The sequence below is a fragment of the Tigriopus californicus genome, chromosome 3, assembly GCF_007210705.1.
Source record: "Tigriopus californicus strain San Diego chromosome 3, Tcal_SD_v2.1, whole genome shotgun sequence".
NCBI classification, from domain to species: domain Eukaryota; kingdom Metazoa; phylum Arthropoda; class Copepoda; order Harpacticoida; family Harpacticidae; genus Tigriopus; species Tigriopus californicus.
Genome location: NC_081442.1, coordinates 10,084,055 through 10,100,239, shown reverse-complemented (window position 1 = coordinate 10,100,239; position 16,185 = coordinate 10,084,055). Strand labels below are relative to the sequence as shown.

At 40.4% G+C, this 16,185-nt stretch overlaps 2 protein-coding genes across 5 annotated transcripts in view; one reads left to right on the top strand and one right to left on the bottom strand.

Annotated features, from left to right (window-relative positions):
- LOC131877927 (uncharacterized) overlaps positions 1 to 16,185 on the top strand; it is a 69,555-nt gene that overhangs the window by 29,206 nt on the left and 24,164 nt on the right. Inside the window, exon 2 of one of the 2 annotated variants that reach the window (XM_059223769.1) lies at positions 13,941 to 15,033. In XM_059223769.1, the coding sequence (XP_059079752.1) occupies positions 14,362 to 15,033 (672 nt within the window). In that variant the 5' untranslated portion in view covers positions 13,941 to 14,361. Of the gene's footprint in view, positions 1 to 13,838; positions 15,034 to 16,185 lie in introns of those variants that run through there. The other variant, XM_059223768.1, reaches the window with a different exon arrangement.
- LOC131877932 (histone-lysine N-methyltransferase SETD7-like) lies at positions 2,144 to 13,542 on the bottom strand. 3 transcript variants are annotated; one of them, XM_059223775.1, is made up of 13 exons: positions 13,326 to 13,542; positions 13,105 to 13,197; positions 12,843 to 12,991; positions 12,677 to 12,689; positions 10,581 to 10,796; positions 10,134 to 10,211; positions 9,466 to 9,701; positions 6,060 to 6,296; positions 4,754 to 5,078; positions 4,515 to 4,690; positions 2,827 to 2,922; positions 2,580 to 2,736; positions 2,144 to 2,522 (listed from the first exon to the last, which is right to left on the bottom strand). In XM_059223775.1, the coding sequence occupies exons 1-13, from the start codon at positions 13,426 to 13,428 to the stop codon at positions 2,440 to 2,442; spliced, it is 1,962 nt and encodes a 653-aa protein (XP_059079758.1). In that variant the 5' UTR covers positions 13,429 to 13,542; the 3' UTR covers positions 2,144 to 2,439. The 3 variants fall into 3 exon arrangements, with proteins under 3 accessions (XP_059079758.1, XP_059079759.1, XP_059079760.1); XM_059223776.1 differs by having other exon boundaries at positions 4,515 to 4,748; positions 4,821 to 5,078; XM_059223777.1 differs by lacking the exons at positions 2,144 to 2,522; positions 2,580 to 2,736 and having other exon boundaries at positions 2,744 to 2,922.

The window sequence follows — 16,185 nt, the reverse complement described above, 5'->3', positions numbered from 1 at the left end:
TGTAACGGGTTTTTTATTGCTCCACCAAATCTTCAGGACACTTCGAAGACCGAGCGGAAGATTAAGGATTTTAGCATTGGTTCGATCAATTCATGAAGCTCATCACAAATTTGGAACCATTAAAAGTTACCCCTCCTTGTTCTTCGAAATGTTCAGATGCTTTATTCCATCTGAAATATCGTACTGTGTGAGAAACTTAGAGATGACGAAGAGAAATGGCTACCACTTCAAAAGTTACGAAGTGGTTCTTTTGGAGACCGAAAGGGATTTGGTGCCCTTCAAAGTGGTTCGTAAATTTCGTTCTGCCACATGCGAAACACGACAACTGATGTGACTTCATGGATGTTTGAAAGAGAATTTCCCAAAACAGACTTATAATTCAGCATTGAATTACACGCTCAAGGTGCATCAGAACCTTGAACAAGATCCTTGGGGTACGAATTACTGCAAAACAAGGGCCCTTAGGGTATCAAAGAGCACTTGTGAATACAGAATGTCTGGCAAGAATGCTGGATAAAGCACATTAAGAACCTTAAATAATCACAATTTCAACGACGAAAAGATGAAAATGGTTAAATTATCAGCGATCGAGAGGCAATCTTATTTGTATTTGGGGATTTTGCAAATAGTTTTGGAAATATCAGAAGTGGCCAAGCAGACCGTGGAGCTGATTTTGCTCGGATTAGAGACTCCACTCTCATTGTAAGAGTTATGGCGTGGTGAGGAAACTTAACAAAAATGCGCACCCAACTTCGATCTGTTTATCAGGAAAGCGGGCCCGATTCTATTGTAAAAGAAACAAAAAAAACTTTATCCCATTCTGCATCGGCAAAGTGCACCCACAGACATTCCGTATCCTTTGTTTACTTCATCTTTCTCTGCGTGGTGCACAATTCGAGGGCTTTGATTCTGGTGACCCTGAGATTCTGCGTTGATTTCCCGCTTCAGTTGAATTTGAAATTGCGGCGGGAAATTTGAAACAATGGGGATTGCCCCACATACGGGAACCTACACGCTCGAGAGCCTTAGAGAGGCATTTGAAGACGATGACGACAAGATGTTCGGTAATATGGGCGAATATGGGTTATCATCTTCAGCCGGAAACCCTTTGCAAAGAGTGCATTTCACAAGTTTTGTGGATGGAAAACTGTAAAGTTTGCTCCTGGGGGTGATTTCTCTTCAAGTTGGATGTTCATAAAACTGCATTGGCTCCGGAGGCAAACTCAATGACACTGAACCATGGCCTGATAAATCAGACGGAATGACCCGAATTCCGGATAAAATTCCAATCTCATGTTGGGCTCAGGGACAACAAAAGTTAATTTGTCAAAAAAAACGGGTATCCATAGCGCTCCTTTTATGGCAACACTTCTTAATGGTGCCTTCTTCGTCCAGACCTTCTTGAAGATCAGTTAAGTGAGGTTAAGTTTGACCAAAGCAATGTGCCGTGTGTTCGCTTGTAAAGATTTAGGATGTTCTTACAAAAGAGCCGCTTCGGAATCTACTGCGGGGAAAAAAACCCACCAGCCACTCTGGAATGAGTTTGCTAAGAGCCACTTCCAAAATGGCGCGACCCAGAAGCCATGTCTTGTTCGAAGGCAATAATGGAACATAAACGGGTAGTAACTACTCGCACACTCGTATCCAGCCCTCTCTACAAAACTATTGGGTGTTCCATCATCAACCCGAGAACTCTAAACCAAAGCTGGATGTTCCAAAAATGAGTTCCGAAAAGCTAGCCTTGAGGCAGAAGAAATTTTACGGCCAAATATACAATCAAAATACGCAACACCAGGACGTCGGTAAAACCTGGACCATACATTTCTATAGCCCGTGCATCTTTTATTCTTTCAACACCAAGTTATGACTTTATTGAACACAAAATATAACGCACCTTTTCTTAAACTGATTGTCCCGCCCTTTACTAAAGTGAGGAAAATTATGCAAAATATCCCCATAGGCCATTTAGTTCCGAAGTTCTTAAGGATCTGGCAAGCATCATATCAAGTAATGTCTCATTTCCTGACAATAACCTCAAAAATTTATGTTGCCGGATTAACCCCAGGGGTTTATTCAAAAATCCTTATAAGAAGCGACATTTTTGATACTCGAAATCTCATTCGCATTCTCAGTTTCGTTCGAACCTGTTACTCAAATTATTCTTTACTTCTGAAAATACTGTAAATAGAACATATCAAATAGTGCGGCAAGTTTGTTCCCAGCAAGGGTTGTCAATGAATGATAACAACGTTGTAACCGAAAACAAGATATTCTGTGCAAAATGTTCTCTCATTCAAGGCCAAATCAGAGCGAATGGGTCTTTAGCCTTTTCCACTTCCAGCAAATACACTTTGCTGAGCAAATATTTCAGTCAGACACCAGACACATTAGCTTTGAAAAGAACGAGCCGAGACGTTTATCCCCTTTTCTTGGAACGCTTCAGAGCACAGAGCCTCTCATTGGAACAAATTTCGAAGCTCCTTTCTTCTCCACATAATCGGCGGCCTTGCTTTGGGTGCGCTCTGAAACAGAACATTCTCTCTGTTCCACTATGAAGTCCAAAAAATCTAAAAGTGTACCTTGGTATAGATTTTGAAACCATTTGGGCGCTTCCTCTAATTCATAATTGTAGTTGACCAAGATCTCTTCACCCTCAGCAATGTCACGTTTGGCCACTAAGGACATGATGAATCCAAATCTGGGATGCATGGGAACCTCTCTGAATATGGAATTGGGCTGAAAATTGGAATGAGATCCGGGATTTACACCGATTGGTATATAGCGAGTGCGTACACAAATCAATATTTATGATTGAATCCATCTCACATGGAAGGAATGATTGGTTTTATGTCCCAAAGTGGCACGATATCGCCTCACGTCTCGGCCATACTCCGGAGGAATATCCAAACAATAACTCGTTCCCTGGAAATGTGGAGGCACAAATGTCTTGCTTTTGGCAAACTAGCTTGGTGTGATTTTCCACTTGGTTCTTCGTAACAATTGATGTCATATTCCTAATTTAAGAAGACACCCTAAAACCAATCCATCTCATCCAAAAATTCGTCTGACTGCTTCAAGTAGGTTACATTCTAAAATGTTGTACCCATGCTAAAATAGCATTTGATAGAATTGGAAAGAACAAGCATGAGATACGTTTTTGTGTTCTTGAACTGGTTTTTCACCTGTTACAATTTCTTCCTCTTGAGGAAAGTGAACTGAGTATTTGGTACGAAAAAACGGTTGATTGAGCAAATCCTTCAGAAAAGTTTCGTTCAAGCCCGAGATCGTAAGTCGTATGGCAACTAGGTGGCCACAGAAGGGTTGAATATTTGTACAGCTTCTTATTTGGGCCCATTTGATACAAAGTGATTGATTAATTAACATGTTTCTCATTCTAGTTTTTAATTAACATACCTATACATATTTGTCAATCTATCTGATACACAATTTGTACCTCCCCCCTAATGAAAAGATTATGCATGATTTTAATACTCATATTTGAGAGGTGCTTTGCCATACCTTTAGTTATGCAATATGTTTATATTGATTATATGATTATATATATAATCTTGCTATGAATTGAGACACTGATGAAATTAGGAGGAATTCATGGTGATCAACAATTGCAATTTTTAAGTTTGTTCCTTTTTGACATGATAATCATATCGGTTTAGAAACTTCCTAAAAATCAGGCCTTACAACCCATTACCAGCTAGAAAGACAAAGTAAAATTCCTAAAGTCTTGGGAAAATAGTCTTTCGTTCTTTTAAAACAAAAAAAAGTCAAGCACATTTTCATTCATATTGCTTGTTTAGTTTTGATTAATTAACAAGTTTAAACAAGTTTATTTTCTGACTTCAATAGTTTTCAGTTTTAATGACTTAATGACAAATGAATTTTAAGTAATTGCACTATTTTAGTTGGTCCCTTAACACCAGTTTATACTGTTCATCTTGTGAACAAAAATACCAAAAAAAGATTATTTTAGTAAGTGTTAAGAGGCAAAAAAGGTACCAACATGTTTTTGAAATCGTTAATTAGACTTGCCCACAATTTATCACAAATTTCAAACTGTTTAACGAATTTTGAGTAACTATGCAAAGTTCCAATTCCTTGAACATGTTTCATGTTACATAAAGAGCTCTTTTTATCACCTTTTCCATCATTAATCGTACCAAAGACCCCTGGGATATGGACGGACAGGCTATGGACCAAATTGCCATTTCCCGTCTCGATAAATCAAAGTTAATTTTTTTTCACATGAGCTAGCCTCAGTGAGACAAAGAAAAGGTCGTTTAAGCTTATTTTCAATCAAGCATCTGAGTCAAAAATGGCTTGCTCTTAAAATCCGTTCGTTTGAACTGGAAATATTAAGTTTTGTCCACGTTGTCCTTGTCCATATTTCAGTGGTCCTTATTGAAACCCAATAATCTGTAGCTACTTTGGCCGCCCTTTTGTGCTGCAAGGTACGGAATGATCTTCTTTGATCCATGACAATGGATCCCAATTCTCACGTCTTTCTGGATCAAAGATAAAAGATAGGACGTCCTGTTGTTATCCTCGGATTCCGTAGGCTCCACAACGGACATGCCATATAATTCTAGGTCACAGGGAATCACCAGCCCACTGTAGAAGGCCACAGTTTGGCCTTTTTTGATGTCCCGTTTCGCAAATAAGCCTTCTTCAAGGTCTGGATCAAACAGTGCTTTCTTGTGATCCATTGTTCTTTCTGCTGACCATCGACCAACCTTACCGTAATAAACACGTATTAACGCTCTGTTCCTCCCATGAGATGGACAGACAAACCAAATGGCCCTCACCCTCACTGATTGGTCCTCGTATGGATCTGAAAGTTGAGGACCATGGCCAAACGAGTAATGAGATGGTGGTCCATACTTGAAATGGGGTGATCCAGCTCTTGGCAACTCAAAAGTCAAGTCTCTGATCCATCCATTTTGACAAGCCTCCCCAATGACACGAGACCCTTGACCTCGGAGAAGGACTCTTTGGTGGAATTGGCCGAGGATTGCGGTCTCCAGATCAGGATAGAGAAAGGCTCCGTAGTCGGGCCAAAGTCCCTGAAGGCAAGAAAGGTCGAGCTACCATTGGGAAAAGTATCGGAAATCTTCAGAATCGATCTTTGGTCGTGCAATTTGGACAGGTTCCAAGTGCACCCGTAAGATGTGGAACACGACTAATTAATTGGCCATTAAACCAAATACGGACAAAGAGTAGGTGGCTGATTTCCTTCTTGCAAGCTTTGACGGTACTTTTAGAGACTTGCGATCTGATCGTACCATGATTGGTTTCCCAGCCTGACCTGAATGGGTTTGAAATGATTGGGTTTTAAGGTTTTTGGAAAAGGACGATGAAAAACGGGCTGACTGGTTAGTTGTCAGCTCAAGTAGTACAATTATTGCTTGTTGGGTTTTGCAGATTGGTTCTGATCACCAAATATCAAATAAGTATTTAGCTCAAATATCGACTTATCTTAAAAGAATAAAAAATGAGGAGGTATTTTAGCGTTATTCTTCTAAGGTAAACCAATTTTCTATTCGATTCAATAACCTCGTGATGTGGGAATTTGACAATCCAATATTTATGAGGAAAAGGAGGGAGGATCCTTCTTATTGCCAGTGTTACTTTGTCATTTGTAACTGATTTTTGTTATCCAAGTATGACATTAAACGCGAGTTTTTTTCTTTTTCATCGAGGCGAAAGTACACAAAATTAAAAAACAAGAATATCCCCACGTTTTTCAGTTTTTTTTAATGAAGTGCACATTATTTCATATATTAAGTTAAACGACAATCTTATGAGACAAATAGTTTCCTGTCTTTCACTGAGCAAGAAAATTAATCTTTGAAATCATGTATTTGCTAAATAATGACCAAAATTTCATACAATTCAAAATGATGTTTCAATCAGGCAAGTATCAGAATCAATCAAACTTAGACTTGAAATTGCCCACAAAAAGTTCTTGTACCACACATTTTGATTTTTAGGCCTTTATCATACTTTTCGAGGAGTAAGAGTCAATTACCCCTTCCTTAACTCACCGGTTCATGATTGGCGTCCAGTTCGAAGTATTGGAACATTTGGAAGTCATTTCCATAAAAGAACCACATTGGACCCAAAGGGTTTCCCATCTTGTAACTGCCCACCATTTGCACATAATATTCATCTCCATTTTCCCCGTCCTCGGTTGTATTTCGGTAGAGAGGATCCACCAGATGACCGTCCGAGAGTCCCATAACCATAATGGGTCCGTGCAAAACACCCTCCAGAAAATTTGCCTGGAAAAACAAGCGGAAAAAAGTGGTCCCAGAAAAGCATAAGATGACTCAACCCGGAGGGTGTTTACCCTAAAAAGATGTAGGAGACCCTACAGTGATATGATCTGGGTCCAGAAATCTCTACATTCTCACACATTAAGTGGCTTAAGCCCCTTTAGTCCGATATTCGCCAGAGATACTGTTTCAAAGACGAGAGCTCTCGCTTCATACATTTATTACCCGGGACACGCAAAGAATGTTCTATTGGAACATTGAAGGGGGGAAAAAGAAGATGACGTCATGGCCATTTTTGGGGAGGTCACTTAAACTTTTGGGGCTTGATAGCGCTTTGTTAAAATATTAAATTACACTTTCAAGTCATTTATCCTTGAAAAGAATTGTTCATCTAATATAACATTTGTATAAAGTGCCACAATGTTACTCATTAACATACATAAAAAAATACTTTAAAGTCTAATAGGCTGCTTTTGGACTCATTTTTGTTACTTCGAAGTTTTCCATTTTACAAATGTGTTTTTTTTCTAAATCGTAGGAAACCTTTGTCTAATATTGTGACTTGTATTTTGGCTTATGATTGCCTTCATTGTTTTGAAAAGTAGCCCAGTGACCTCCCAAAAAATGGCGATGAGTCATCAGTCAGCTGCTATTTAAAAGACCCAAAAGCAACCTTGGCTCAAACTTGCCTGGAAATTTGCCATCACAGCCGTCGTAGTTTCTTGCTCCAATACAGTACCTCGTTAGCAACCAAAAAAAGATTAAAGTGTAATTCCTTGATGTCACTTGGTGTCACCGACCTGTCCCGAGAGAATCTATTACAAGTACAAAACAGAGGATCACTGCGGGAAATTGGGTTTGAGCCAAAGGCTTTCTTTTCTGTCTTGAGTCACTTTCGAATGGTTGAAAATGTCCGGTAACCATTCCCACCGTTTTGCTCAGTGGGCTTTGATCTGTCTCAGAGGGTCTTTGAGTGACTTGGGACAATAGTCTTCGTCTACTAAGGGAGGTAAATGGGGACAGGATTTATATCCTTCCTTTTTCTCTGTCTTTCTTCTTCAAAGCCTTTTTTCCTACTCTATGTGCGAGTGGAAAAATCCTTTCACCTTTCAAGAGCGGTTGGACAGCCGCAAACTGGAATGTATTCTATTTGGGAGGGACATCTCTAAAATTGGACGAGAGAAGAGGCCCACTCTAAGAGTCGGGTAATCTTACAGCACATTGCTATACATCAAGATATTTGAACAGATTGGAGTCTCTGACATGGTAAGGCCATTCTAACTCGGGGTTCCCAATATTGCAACAATGTCTTATTTACTGAATGTACTACGATGCTATTTTTGATAGAAATGCCGAAAAGAACAAAGGCAGCAGTAAAAAGTTAGTTTTCAAAAATATTGTTGAAGAGCCTCAAATGGGTTGATGATAGAATGGGATGCTTTTTCATAAAGGAGAACACCAATCGTTTCGAAGCAAGTGGCATTCCTTAATTGAGTATCACAATTTCATATTGGCAAAAACTCGATCGATCGTTTAGGCTTAAGAGTGAAGTTACAAGCATTCAAAGTTTTGAAATGGGTCCCCTCCGATTCCGTCCAGTATTTTATATGTCCTTGTCAAGATGCAAAGCATTGTGTAAACATCCAGATTTACGAGCTAAGTTGTTGCTAACTCCTGCATATTGCTAATCCAGACACTAAATTTAAAGTTGAAATGTCAAGTGACATCCAAATTTTAGTGGGCCTCGTGGGGTAATATTGTGTCAGCCTTTCTAAATACTGATGAAAGTCAAATTGTTCGACTCACTCTTTGTACACTTATGTTAATATATATGGTTTTTGACAATGGACCCCTCCTTCATGAACATGTGTCGATTGATTGGACCACAATGGTAGTTTTCGATTCAGGTTCCAATTTTCTAGATGAAAATATAAAGATGATTATAATTGACTTAATGGGTACGGTCTAAATGCAAGCTAGGTCTCTTTTAGCGACTTCAATCGTGTCAGAGATCAATAAAATAGAAAACACACTTTAAAACAAGCTTAATCACAACCAACCCATCCAAATTGTTCCTAACTTTTGGTTTCTAAGCTTGTTCTAAACTATCGCCAGGCTTAAGTGAGCCCAACAATAGTTGAACAAATTACTTAAGGGTATCACTTGTACCTTTTATCTCCCTTGAGAGCAATGTTCAATAGCAGGAATAATTTGATTTCACGAAGAAGAAAAAAGTGAGACCCACCCCTTTGTCTTCCTCCCCTAAACTTTCTTCCCTTTCGCGCTTTCAAACTTGGCCAGACTTTTAGCAGACCCAAAGGGGGATTTGAAAGTGGAACCACATGTGATATTGTTCCTGAAGTCTTAGCTCAAGTTGGCGAAATGCAATCCCAGAATGACTTGACTTTTATTCCGAGACATGTTTTCAATTCCGGATCCATGGAGCCCTTTGACTTTGATGAATAGGCAAGCTCCTTTTGGGTGATGGGGTTTTCATCCAAAGCTCTCGGTGATTTACATGCCCCTGAGACTTGAGAAGAACCTGTCATTGATGGTTCATAAAATATTGGCAACGGGCCATAACGAGTGTTCCATTTCTTCGCCGTGGCATGGACAAAGTCTCTAACGCTTCGTCATTGTGATGAAGACCTCGTATTTACTAGCGAGTGTCGGCCTCATAATCCATCCTGAGAACACCAGACGCCTCGAATAATAGCACCATGCTCCATCCTACTTTCCCTCGTCACTCTTCTCTACTGGATTACAGACACTCAGAGGTTCACTTAAGGACCACTTTCCCCAAGACAAATCTAGTCGAGCTAGACCCAAGTGAACCAAGTGTCAAGATCTTCAGCCAATCCCATTTCTGTCAGTCGTTCCGGGCGCACATTTTTGTAAACCACGCCTGTATGTAGGTATACCATTCTCTCCGATCCCTACCTTGGTTTCGGAGATAATATGTGCAAATCCCTTTGACATGCTAGACCCTCAAAACGTGGATCTACGTGTATATGTGTGTTCCTGAATTCAATTTACATACCTCACCCTCGACATCTTCCACTAGGGTACAATAGACTCATGTTAGGACGTGTCTTCTCCTTCCTCAAATAATTTGACCTTTTCTTCTCGAAACGATTTCCAATACCGTACTTTGTCTGGGTGTCAGCCAACTCACCTCGATGAGGATATCTTGATCCAATTCTATCCAGGCTGTTCCCTGAAGCTGGCCCTCGCAAAAGGTCCCTTTGATTTCTCGAATGCTCAGCGAGTCCAACCAAGGAAATCGAAAACGAGGTCGGCCATTTCTTTGGACACTTGTCCCTCCTTGATTGTTGTTGTCCGAGATGGGGGTCCTCAAAAAACGTAGAGATCCCTCACCATGGAACAATTTTCTTCCATCTGCTGGTGATCCTGCGAACGAAAACAGAGAGAGAACTTGCAAATGGGACAAAGGGCCCCACAGGCCTTGCCGAATGTATCTGCATTTTCAGCTTTAGAGCGATCACATACAATGCCCCACACTTGCATAGTCAATCCAACCTGAGTTATGGATCACTGAAGGTCGACCTTTGGGAACAAAACATTGCCAATGGGATGCGCGGCTGGTAGCGGATCTATTCGCGTCAACTGTGCGTGAAGTCGTGATAAATGATCTATTTTGCGACCATGTTCAAAGTTTGAATAAATAATGGCACATTGAACCAAAATGTTGCTCCAAAGGGAACATTTATCTCTAGCCCTTCAATAAGGACCGACCTTTCAATCTCGTTCCTTTTCCCGCTAACAAGTAATGAAGCGATCAACTTTTTTTGGCACTTGATCCGTGGCACCAAACTCACTCACCTCTGTGTACCATGGTCTTGCCAAGATATTCAAATTCAGGCCCATCTTGGGTTCCATTCAATGACCCGCGGTCTTTTTCTATTGGATTTTCCAAATGATCCACATTCTGGGTCTCTGAAACATATCTTGGACGAACGAAAAAAACCGTTTCATTTTCTTACGCTTTTCCTCAAAAAGGTGGCCGGGGAAAAAGCAAAACATGAGCTCAATCTCTTAAGAATAGGTTATCAAATTACAACTTGGAAACAATTACTCGCATAGCCAAGGATAGAGAGGGTAATCTATAAATTGTAATCATGTCTGAGGAGAAAACTTTTCCTATTGTTTATGTCTTCCCCATCGAAAAAATGGCTCCCACAAAAGGGTCCGGAACCAAATAGTTCCAGAGACCCAGATTCTGAGGGTCCACGACAAAGACACGTGCGGATGGAGTGGGCTAAGTCGTACTGAAGGGAGGATCTGAGATGTCAAGAAATCGCAACTTTTTGCCCTCTGGACTAATGGTCCTCTTCTCTGACTTCTTCTTCTTGGCTTTAGGCTTGAGTGATCCTGGATTTTCGTCTGTCCCACTTCTGGGCTCAGATCCTCGGGAGGAAATTGAGTCTTGAAACCACTCCTTGGTACAGATCAGGGGTTTGATTTCTGATGCAAATTCGGCTCGTCTGAGTGAACGAAAGGGAGAATTCATCAACCAAGGCCATTTCTTTCCAGGAACGTAATCTTCGCCGGGCTAACTGGGTACAGTTCCATTCAGATCTAGATAGACCTATCACAAAAGCTGTCTGTCATTTTCAATTGAAAATGAGTGAATTAAGCCGCCGTCTTTCTTCGCTCAACTGAAGGAAAGGAATGTTGAATTACGTGGGCAATTGATGAAATTGAAATTAACATGATGTGTGTGTGAAAAGGTCAAATGGATCTTATTGGATCTACAATTTTCAGAATTGACATTTTTGGGGGTGTAGTGAGTCTATAATTTTTCCTGCCTTCATTATGGATCGAATTCTTTTCTAATTTTGGATATTTATGGTAACAATTAGTACTTGCTTCTTTCTTCGCCACAGGAGCAATTTTTTTAAGTCAGAGAACCAAAAGGAACATCTTGTGGTTATAAAAGATTTTTTATGTGCAACTCGAAAACGTACATATAATATATCGTGGGTCAAATCAATGGTCACATACACTTTAGTTTTTAAAGGTTATCCTTTTTTCTTCACAATTTTACTTTGGGTAAAGGGACACATTGTCCGGAAATTTAAATAGGATTGAACTTGCAATTTCCTAATATGGAAAATGAAAAGTCACTATGGAACACAAACTAGAAGTCATCATAGCTTGTTTGCATTAGTTAATATGAAATCAGTAAATTCTTAGAACCGCTCTCGTCAAAGACGATTGGCAAAAACACATTTCTGAGAGATTGGATCTGCTGTATAAAGATCGTGCTCATCACTCTCAGGAGTGGCAAACATGTTGCAAATGAGGTCAAAAGAACTTCTAGGACCAAGGTCTGACAAAGCCTCAATTTTTTTCGCATTTGTAATGAGGAGGTCGAATTATTTCCCATTGTTAAGAATTTTGAACCTCTTGGAAAGGCAATGAAAAATATGTGGTCTAAAATTTGCGTTTGCACGCAGCAAAAGCTGGTTTACTCGACATCCTGAAAGACTGAAAGATATTACACACTGAATTGCAAAAAGGTTTCACGATTGCAAATAAATTGTTTTATCTCTTTAAGTTCCAATTTTAATCAAAAGTGTACCCTATGTTGAAATATTTGCGTCATATCTTTCAGCATCAGATATAAAAGACAATACGTAGGTACTGTATACAAACAGAATATGTGATTCACCAATGTTTCAGACTTAGTGGAACGAGATGAATGAATTTCAGAATAATCGAGTCTTTGATAAGATCACATTGTTGCCCACATTAATAGGCTTGCTAAGCATCCATATCATCATTCTTCAAACTATGGGACCAAATTCTTGATCTGCATTTCTGGATCGAAGATCCTACGCACGTATGCACGGTGGTTAAAATGTTTTGTCCAATTGCGATGGAAATGCCTCAACACATCTTGGCATTTTTCTTGCTTTCAAGTCAAAACCTGATTTTGATTTGGTTCCAACCTATAAAATCAAGTTCATGCCTAAAAAGTATGTTCAAACCAATGTATATAACATGTTTTCAAAAAACTTTTGATTGGGAGCTAATCTGTGAAATCGGAACCATTGAAGCTTAACTCCCGTAGAAGCTATTTGATAGATAATGGCAGAATCTCAAGTCTGAGCTTGATATGAGTTCGCCTAATTTCAATTCATTCAAAAGAAAAAAATTCTATCATGTATGTAAGCATGTCATCCTGAAATAAAACCACTGCTGCTGCTTATGAGTTAAGTAAATGTCCAAGATACAATTCCATGGAAACATGATACGGCATTTTAACCACCGTGTATAGTACTATGTATTGTAATGTCGATCTGGAGAAAGCGAATAGGAAGCAGTTAGGCCTTGGATGATGAATCATTTATCAACTTTCCGAGCCTCGACTATCTGCAATACAGAAGAAATGTCGGTCCCTGTGGTTTGAGAAACACTGTGTTCTCTCCCCGATGCAGTAATACCACCCATTATGCATTGAGGTGCATTCTTCACCAAAATCACGTATTCAAGTTCACGTTGTGTCAAACAAAAGCTCAGGTTTACCTTGCCCAAGTGGTGAGCTCTCTGGGTTGTTCCCATTTGCCATAATTTGCTCTGCTCCCTGATCCACTTGGGTTGGATCGAGTGGATCCATTGGCGCAAGGATGATCCAATGCTTCCAAGCCACTGATCGCTTCCTGGTTTCACCACATCTTTTGTTGTTGTTCAATATGGACCTCTTCAGCAAAGGACTTATCCACTTTCCAACGTAATGATCTCCCAAGGGAAATCAACAACTCGCAAGTCCTTTGCTAAAGAGCCTTACTTGAATTGGAGACAGAGCACCGGGACATGAAAGGATGGATGGCCTTGAGCTCCTCATGCACCAATTGGTCATCAGATTTGTCGGATTGGAAATCTATTATTGGGCCATGAAGTGGAACGAGCGTTAATGTTTTACAACGGGGGGAACCTGCTTCAAAAAGCGCCCTTTCACAAAAGAATTGAGGACTAATGATTGATAAGTGGCAGAGATTGAGCACTCACTAGCCTTGGGGTAAGCCTCTGGGCGTTTTATCAATTCCATGTCACGAACCGGAAATGAGAGGAGCACAAAAACGGTCCCGTAGAGATTCAATGTCATCGCCATCTTTTGAATGAACTCGCTAAGAAAAGAGGAAAGACGATTGCTCAATCTTTCGAGACATGTGCACAATCACAAGAACAGAATACCAATGACAAAATGTTGACTTGCCTCTTTAGGGAATGGTTGTTTTGCACAAGTCAAACACACTCAGGCAACAAAAAGGGCAATATTTGACCAATAGGGTATGAGGATTTGGCGCAAATAAGATATATTTGGATTTGGGGAAACACTCGTTTTTTTCCTATTGATTGAGTGACAATGGGTGGTGTGTACGATTTTTCGCACCTATTTATTTTCATTTCTGGTCCTTCCCTTTACCCTCCTTCATTTTGAATGACAATAAAGGTCACTTTTATCGTCATATATGATCTTTATGAATTGATAAATATCAACCCCCCATTATTTCAGAGCTTGAACAAACAAAAAAACTTCACGTGGATTTTAATTGGGAATGCAATATTTACAGAACACTTCAAAGCAGATTCCCTAACCTTCGTTCCTTCCTTCTCTTTCAGGCACGTTTCGCATTTTTTCCGAAAGAGGAGCTCTTTATCTTAGAGCCCAAAGACGAGTTTGGAACAGTTTTCGAAGCGCCATCTTCAGGCATAAAAACAAAGCATTCTGAAGCTCTCAATATGGAATGAAAGTGCTATGTTAGCACACACCCAAGGAAGGAGCCTAAGTATGTCGCATCATGGCAGTAAAGAGTTGTTGTCTGCCTAATTGGACCACCCAACCACAGCTGCCTCTTCATGCCTTCGTCAATTAAATGCCACTTCCATTCATATTCTATGAGTGGCCTCCATTTTCCCACCTTCTTAATCCACCTCAATCCCCTATGCCTTAATTAAGCCTGGTCCTTCTACTTGATAATGAAGGATCTTGCATTCCCTTGGCCAATTCAACAACATTCTCATCTCAGGACCTGCAATACACATGAGGTCTGGCCCACGGTTCTTCCTGATGATGAGCCTCCATGCTAAGAACCATGTCACGTTCATTCAACGCCTCTCGGTCCAGTGTCTCTTGTTGTCCGTGCTCGCCACCGGCGACGTTGGTTGTCCCGACAAATGCGTTTGCAAGTGGAAGTCGGGCAAGGAGACCGTGGAGTGTGTGGATTCCGGGCTAACAGCCATTCCCCCGGGGATTGCACCGGGTACCCAAGTCCTCGACCTGAACCACAACGAGATACCAATCATCAAAAATGGGCTGTTTTCCAATCTGGGGATCACCAATCTTCAAAAGATTTTTTGCTCCCACTGCAACCTCGTGGCCGTGGAAGAGAGATCCTTCCTTCATTTGACCAATCTGGTGGAACTGGACCTCTCGGAGAATCTTCTCCGCAAAGTTCCAAGTCGCTCTCTTGAGCTGACCAAGGCCCTTATGAGACTGAGCCTGTCGGCCAATCCAATCAAGATGATCAAGGCCAAAGCATTCGAGCATCTCAAGTTCGTGACCAATCTGGATTTGTCGCACTGTTCCATTGAAACCATTGAAATGAATGGCTTTTTCGGAATGGAGTCTCTGCTTGAGTTGCGCTTGGAGAGCAATCACTTGAGCTACTTACCCGGAGTCAATTTGTTTCCAAGAAGTGTACATTTGATCGAGGTAAGTCGTCCGATATTGCCATGGCTTCGTGCGTGGAAAGTTCAGAATGGTAATGGAGAATTGGTTCGTGCTCTAATGGACCCTTTGGACCCCTCCGGCGTCCAAGTTTTTCATCATTCCCTGCTCTTATTTTTTTTCTCAAGAGCTAATATGAAGGAACTTTTTTGGCCTAATGCCTAATGGGTCATGGAGGGTTACCATGGGCTCGATGAGTCGGTCTGTTGTGGTCACTGGTATTGACATAGCATTTGAAGTACAACGACGGAAGAAAGAGAAGCAATAACTCATCCAAAATGAGCTTTGTGCGGAAACTTGGATTCAGATGGTTTTGATTGGAGGAGGGGTGTCTTTTGTGCTCGACAGATCAAAAAAAAAGAAAACCAAGACGAAGGCAGGTGTTCGGCTTCAAAAGCTTCAAAATGCTTCAAGATTGTAGAACGTGACAACCGGAAAGGTCATTTATCCTTTGAAGACATCCTCTGTGCCTTCGAAACTGATGGGCTCTGTTTGATTTGGAAATGATTGTACATGAAGTTGACTAATCAAATGATATCATTACTTTGGGGAATTTGACTATTCTATACAAAGATAGGGATATAACAAGTTGCTTGCATGAATATCCAACCATTCATAGGGTTTGTCCTTAAAGTCACATATTTAAATAAAAGGACCAACCATGAAACTTAAACAGCCATAAACTTTGCTTAGGAAAACGACCATGACTCGTTCATCAATTGCGTTTGGAAGTTGCAAACATGATCGTTGATAAGGTAATTTTCCACAACTTCTCTTTATTACCAAATACAGGGCTGGGAATCTTAATTGAGGCTCTCCCAGAAAAAAATCAGGGAAAACGTTGCCAGTCCCTCAATTTTTTACCTGAATGTTTTGCAATTTCCTAAGGAGTATTACTGACATTTATAAATCTATATCATGTGATACAACCCAAGTTCGCATAAATAACAAACTGTATGCAAAATTTTAATGAGAACGTTGATCCTTTTGTATACCGGCCCTGCTCTCCTTGATGGGAGCAATCAAAGAAAATTTTGTGGAATATAATCACCTTTAAATAACCACGCTTTCTTGCATTGCCTTAAAATTCCCCGAACATTCCTATCTAATGTGGGCAAATGCAGGAAAAGGTTCGTG

What these genes read in the sequence shown, in the direction of transcription:
- LOC131877932 (XM_059223775.1), bottom strand. Translation starts at nt 13,428, where the DNA reads ATGGCGATGACATTGAATCTCTACGGGACCGTTTTTGTGCTCCTCTCA. An exon ending in ATCAAGATATCCTCATCGAG is followed by an intron (nt 6,297 to 9,465) that starts GTGAGTTGGCTG and finishes TTGTTTTTCCAG; the next exon opens with GCAAATTTTCTGGAGGGTGT. An exon ending in TGGACGCCAATCATGAACCG is followed by an intron (nt 5,079 to 6,059) that starts GTGAGTTAAGGA and finishes TCTTGCCTTCAG; the next exon opens with GGACTTTGGCCCGACTACGG.